The sequence below is a fragment of the Bufo bufo genome, chromosome 1 (genome assembly GCF_905171765.1).
Source record: "Bufo bufo chromosome 1, aBufBuf1.1, whole genome shotgun sequence".
Classification (NCBI taxonomy): domain Eukaryota; kingdom Metazoa; phylum Chordata; class Amphibia; order Anura; family Bufonidae; genus Bufo; species Bufo bufo.
Window position 1 is genome coordinate 34263869 of NC_053389.1, and position 7261 is coordinate 34271129.

General features: G+C 39.4%; 1 protein-coding gene across 1 annotated transcript; it reads right to left on the bottom strand.

The window, feature by feature from the left end:
- Nucleotides 1–441: 441 nt before the first annotated feature.
- On the bottom strand, nt 442–5414 carry LOC120981676 (alpha-tectorin-like). The gene is made up of 4 exons (XM_040411688.1): nt 5317–5414; nt 4384–4442; nt 2087–2137; nt 442–812 (listed from the first exon to the last, which is right to left on the bottom strand). The coding sequence occupies exons 2-4, from the start codon at nt 4421–4423 to the stop codon at nt 442–444; spliced, it is 462 nt and encodes a 153-aa protein (XP_040267622.1). The 5' UTR covers nt 4424–4442; nt 5317–5414.
- Nucleotides 5415–7261: the final 1847 nt, after the last annotated feature.

Genomic DNA, 7261 nt, shown 5'->3' on the forward strand with positions numbered 1-7261 from the left:
CCTACTTCTACTAACAACTTGTTACATTGGTTAAGCCATCATCTAATGAGAACATCAAGATTGCAAGGAAAGAGTAACATGATCGGGAGGAGTATGTTTGGGAAGGAGCCTGGAGATTGCCTTTAAAGGGAAAGTGGCTTCAAGTTTTTATGTCAAGAATGGTCAATTATATTTTTTATTTATTAAACGTCCGATTTCATCACATATCATCAGAAATGGGACAAGACTTGTAAATTATAATCAATAAGCTTTATTTATTCAAAGATGATTGTCATACATTGACCACCTAATTATACAATGTATATAATATATAACAATATTATGAACATCGATTCACTACTACAGTACAGGAAGTTTCTGATGCAGAAAACATTATCCTCGTAATAAAACCTCCACCATCTATGGAATACTGGAACTACATATTTTACATCTTATTCCACCTTAAGAGACATTTGTCTGGTTCTGACATTCGCTCATCTTGATACAGTCCTGGGGCTTCTGACCAGAGAATATATAACCCTCTACACACTGGCAGCGAGGTTTACACTCATCGTACTCTTTTGCACCGCTGTTTAGTGTTTTGCAGGTGATGGTCTTTTTCACACAGGGGTTAAACACCATGTTTGCTGGGCACTGAACGTTGCACTCGGACACGTAGACACACTTGTTATTCTGGAGATAATAGTCTTTTTTGCAGACACAACCGGGATTACATTGACTTGTGCAGGACAACTGTTGATAATTGCTTAAACTTTGACATGTTCCTCCCCAGCATGGTCGGCAGCCTGGTTCTTGATTGGCCGGGCAATTCACTGCAATAAAGAATTACAATCAATTGCTATTTACATAATTTGCCAATTCTGTACCCTTTCCATACCCCATGCTGGACCTCTATTTCCCAGAAATCAATTTTTAGGGATGATGTGGCCTTAATTTGGTTTTACTGTTGGAGCACATGACAATTATGGAGTAGGGTTTAGTCCATTGAAGGAGTTGCCTGGCTTTAAAATCACTATAAGCACATTCTGAGCTCAAAGTGTGGGGGGTCTCTCATTGGAGACCTTCAATTACTTGGAAAAGCTATAATGAGCATCTTTCTCTTTTGAGGGCAGAGCCTATTGATTTTTATGGGCACAGTATAATGCTACATTTCACCTGTGGTAGCATAATAAAGGAATTGAACACCTGATGATACATTCCATCATAGATTATAGATGATTATCAGGGAGTAAGCAACAGTGGTCAGAAAATTATTGGAAGAATAAAAAAAAATGGTTTTAACAAATTATCAACTTCTTTAAGGACCACCTAGAACATGGGCCCTCTGGTAACATCAAATTTCACTATGGCAGATTTAATTACTAATTAATAATTATGCAGATTTAAGTTTTCACAAGTAGTAACAGATTCAGGATCAGCTTCTTATCAAGAAACCACTTACTTTATAGGACAACCTACAGACAAGCCCTTTAATGAAAACCTATTACCATGATTTCACCAATCAAGTGAAGATAATGAAGTTAAGAGGCCATCTGGGGAACCTTCCTTCATACAGTTTGTATGGATGGATCTGAGTCCAACAATTCTGCTGGTGTTGTAGAGTACAGAATGCCTGAAGGAGTTTAAAGTAAGGCAGATGTGCTAGCAATGTGATGTTTCTTGGCTAATCACAGGACAAATAAGCAAAAGTTCTTATCTTGTGATTGGCTAAATAGCATTATGTGACAAGCACCAACACTTCTCTTGTGGACTCATGTAAGCATATTTTGAATTGACAACAGAATATATTGAGAAACATGGAAGAATGATGTAAGAGAATGACCACATGGTCCATCTAGTCTGCCCGTATGCTATATCCCCAATGTTCTTGTGTCCAGTTTCTTTCTAAAACACCTCCCCCTGAACTTTATTAAAATTTTAAACATATTTAAAGGTTTCAATCATGTCACTCATCTCTTTTTTGGGGGACTTGGGGGCATCACATTTTATTTTATTCCATAGTATTCATCTAACATTCTTAGCTTTGGTCTCTCCACACTAGTCTGAAAAAAATGACTATCCCAACCAACTGCAATTTACTACTTACCAGGCCGAAGGATCATGGCATCCAACCTTTCCACAAATATCACAGAAAATGCTGCAATAGAAATATGAAATTAACATTTTGAATTCAAAATGGTCTCTTCTGCATTCACAGGAACTAGCTCCCACAGGCCATAGATTCCCATTTGTTGTTTGTTAGATGTTTGGGGAATCTGTTGTATTTAGGTCTTATTGTTGTGTAAGTATCTGGATCCACTGTAGGAGGGCACTGTAAAAATGAATGGCCCAAATGGGATTCAATCCACTGACTATGAGCTCGAATGACTGTCCATGGACGTGCCCAATGATTTCAAGATCAACGCAATGGTTCCGTCCATGGGACTGTTGGAAAAGGAGCAATGGTGTCTCAATATACGCAGGTAACAGTAAGCAGCTACATTTAGGTTAGATCACTAGTTCAACAACTTTCTAATATACTTTATCTTACAGTTCAACACAATTAAAAATCTTACTCGTTAGTCCTAAAACTGCTCATTGAGTTGAGTGAAACAGCACCCCTTGGGGTACTTGCTCTATTTTAAAATTATCTGCCTGAGTAGACGTATGAGGAGAAAAATAATAAAAGATTTATTAAATATAAATAGGGAAAACTGAATATCACGTCTGTGACAATCAGGCTTCCAGACTCCAATGGTGGTGTTGGAGAGGGATTAAATCCACACCACTATAATAGAGTCCGGACTAGAATCCTATACAGCTAGCACTGCAGTGCTAATATAAGCTGATCAGGAAATTGCACACGGCTCAAGGGGTTAAACCAGGCACAGGTTTGTCAGGTGTAGATCAACCTGGCTGGGCGATGTGGGATAGCTGACAAGTGAATCAAGCCCCCTTGGGGTAAAGCATCCACCAGGTGCCACAATATTGTGGACGCTCACTCAGCCATCTCCATCAGCCCAAACAGCCAAGGTGTAATGATGATCACAAACCCTAAGTACACAAGTCAGCTGTAGCACTGCCTGAGTCAAGCACACACCCTGCCTAAAGAGCCGTGTAACAAACACAGGATCACCGGCTCAACGCGTTTCCCTATGGCCATATGAGCCACAATTCATCAGGAGCGAAGCGAAGTGTTTAAACAGTATTAGCCTGTGGAGCAGAACCGCCTCACACTGTTGTGTGTAGAGGCATTCGGCGCTGTGATGGCCGTACGCGGCCGCATGAACGCCGGCCAGATATCCAGTCAGCCCCGCCTACAAAGGGGGCGTGTGTTAGTGCTCGGCCGAATCGGATCAAGGTGCGTCATCTGACTTACACCCCCGATCCGCCCAGAGCCCTCCTTACATCACACACCTCCATGCTGACACATCAAGTGCCCATGTATACAGGAGGAATCGAAAGTCGCGGCTATATGAGATATGTCACCTATACGCCTAGCACTGGTGTCAGCTATGCTGGAGGAGCCCAAATTGGTGACATCAAGGAAAATGTAAGTGCATCCCTAAACACAACCTTATACAAAGCGGCATAAATTAAAAGACAGTGACAAACATAATGACATGCATACAGAGATACGCCCCTCTTCCATAAATCCAATATGTCCATACCAGCAAGGGAGGAAAGGGGGAAATCATAGAGATACATCAAGCATTTATAGCTTATATAGTGGCCAAGGTCTTGAGACAACCACATGCACACAAGAACCAGTAAGGTATCCATATAGTGGTATGACTCAAATGAAGCATGAATACGAAATTGCTTCATTTAACCCATTAGGTTGAATGGTTTGCAATCTGAAGATCCACATCGCTTCTTTTTGGAGCAAGAGTGTGTCCATATTCCCACCGCGTATGGATCTTTTGGGCATAACAATACCCTGGACCCTCAGAACATCTGTTGTATTTAGGTCTTATTGTTGTGTAAGTATCTGGATCCACTGTAGGAGGGCACTGTAAAAATGGATGGCCCAAATGGGATTCAATCCACTGACTATGAGCTCGAATGACTGCCCATGGACATGCCCAATGATTTCAAGATCAACGCAATGGTTCCGTCCATGGGACTGTTGGAAAAGGAGCAATGGTGTCTCAATATACGCAGGTAACAGTAAGCAGCTACATTTAGGTTAGATCACTAGTTCAACAACTTTCTAATATACTTTATCTTACAGTTCAACACAATTAAAAATCTTACTCGTTAGTCCTAAAACTGCTCATTGAGTTGAGTGAAACAGCACCCCTTGGGGTACTTGCTCTATTTTACACAAGGGATAAGCTTTTGTTTGTCTCTCACCACATATACATATATTTAACAGAATTTCAGTAACTTATACCCACTTACCTAGCATAAACACAGAAACCATAACTCTGCTGCCCATCATCTTGATATAGATCTGAAAACTAGAAGAAAAAAACATTATTGTTTTAGTGTTTAACTTGTCAAAGTTTCTTTCAAGTGGAGTCATTTTTACCAAAATGGACTGTCTATCTGAAAATGGGAGATTTGTCTCATGATAAGCTGATAATAAGGGTGTGGATCCCTCTATTGGAACCCACCATGATCATAACTGTATTATAGGGACAGCACATAAGGCATATGAGAACCAAAGAACTCCACCACCAAAACGGCTGTTTATAATGATGGGAATGCAGGTTTGGCAATCTACATAGTAGAGGGTAGAGAGGGTCACACACATGCACATCCAGAGGTGAGAGCTCCATCAACCTCAATCTGGCCCACACCTGTCACGTGTCAAAAGAGAAGTTATCAACCATTCAAGGACAATAGAGAATAAAACAATGGGCTCTCCAATGTGGATGTCTCAATCATCCTCCTCTTCTATGACAGGATATAGGGGTTGTCAAAAACAGGAATCTGATTTGATCTTAGGTGGACAGTTATACTGAACATGGCAACCACGAAGAGTAGAGCATTTAGTTAAGCCTTTTTGAGGTTTGTCTGTTTTTTGACAGTCAACATCCCATTGGATGAGTTTGTCAAATACAACTCCACTGACATGCCTGCTTGGTCTTCTAGATCTAACTGGTTCAATTGTGTCAATGCTATTGACTTCCTTATAGATCAACAGTATGGATGATAAATCTACTGGTTATTGGGTAACCTCAACAATGATCTATCTATCTATCCTCAGTAGCATCTGTAGATGATTTTGTCACCAGAGAATAGAAGAATAGAATGAGAGTTTCCAGAAATGAGAAATTCCTGTAAGGGAATAAAGTCCATGTTATGTCTCTAGGATATCATGATATGTACCTGAGTGAGAGGATCTGTCCGCTCCGGTGCTGCTGGATGTGATGGTGCAGCTTCTCTTCACACTATTTATATTCTTATCTTCGACATGAATCATAATCTCGTGCTCCTCATTAAATGATTGACATAATGAAATCACAACCTACTTGGTTATACAAGGACTCGCCCTCTATTGTTTTCAGCAATAAACTTATTATCTAAATAGATTCAGTAATCTCATGAATTAATACGTCAGTGGTTCATTCCTCGAACGACAATGCACCAATAGAAAAGATATCTCATCATTGAATAATGCAAAAACATGATGCCTACATAAGGCACGTGCCATGAATGAGGTAGGATATTAATTGTGAAAGGACAATGGTGTCTAGTGATGGTGAATTCCAGTCAACAACTTATTAAAAATAAAAGGATATTTCAAATGGTAACAAATATTGAGGAAGAGAAGTGAGACCCTTGCAATACATCGATTTTGAGATACATATAATGGCCCTCAATTTATGAGCTACCGAGGCCCCAAAAATGAAATCAATGAAATTCAACCTTAAAATATTGCCCTTTATCTACAAAAATGCAATCACTATACTGCCCATATGTATAAAAATCAAAAAACCATGCAGTAAGCAGCACATGAGTATATATAGTTCCTGAATTAATAATACTTGATCAAATATACCTAGTTACACCATAAGTAAACAGATCTCGAAGGATCCGGCATTGCCTATAATGGAATCCGGCCTAATGCCAGGACAAAAACCATTGCATGATCAGGCATGCCGCAAATGTGAACATACCCTTCACACTAAACCTAAAAATTAACATAGCCACAAGGTACTATAGAAAATAACTTGATTAATTCCATATCAGAGATAAATAAAAATATCATAAATGGTTAAAAACGATGACTAGCAGTAAAAAGGACGACATCACTGAGTAGCCTAAGCAAACAACATAGAAAAATGCCAGGTAGTAAGAAATTACAGTGATATTCAATACATAGGAGCGTATGGCCTAATAGCAGTGGAGACGTGTGTGTGTATACGGTATATATCAGCACAAGTAGTAAGAGATGACAATAATACATAAAAGCATATAACACTATGGCAGTAAAGACATATAAATAGACATATGTGTGAAAATATCACTACATCACAATATCCCAGGAGAATGGCTTGACTACATACACAATATCCACCGAAAGAGTGGAGAAAAGGTAATATACTGCATCCTAGTTCACATGTTTATATGCCAAGAAAAAATGCCAGAACTAAGACATGAAACAGTAATGAAAAATACATTACACATGGCTGATGCTTGACGGGTTTGGCACCAACCCAGACGTCTGTTTCAGCATATGTTAATCTGGGGGTGGTATCATCACTGCAAGACACTAAATTTAATCCTTCCAAAACCGTGTGATTAATCATTTTTGCTTTTCCGTTTTTTAATTTCTGTCTTCCTGGAGCCATAACTTTTTTATTTTGCCATTCACATTGCTGTGCGATGGCTAATTTTTTTGCACGACAAGTTGTACTTTCTAATGGCACAATTTTATGTTGCATATGATGCAGTGGAAAACGGGGGAAAAAATACAAAAGAGATGATACTGGAAAAAAAGCAGTACGATTACGACAATGCCACATTTATATAGGTTTATATGTGTTATAGTGAACAAAAAATAAAAAAAACTTGTGAAAAAAAAACTTGTGAAAAAAAAACTTTTTTATCTTTACATTGCATATTGGAAGTGGCTCCCTAAAAGTCAAGAAGAGCCAACTTTCCAACAAGCCTTGGGATTTGACGAGGAAATATAGCCAGGCCAGATATCCATCCGTAGACAGCTGTTTCATGGTGGTACTTGTCCCTCACCATTAGGGCTCATGCCCACGAACGTGTGCCGGCCGTGGCCGTATTGCAGCCCACATACAGCGGGTCCACAATACATGGC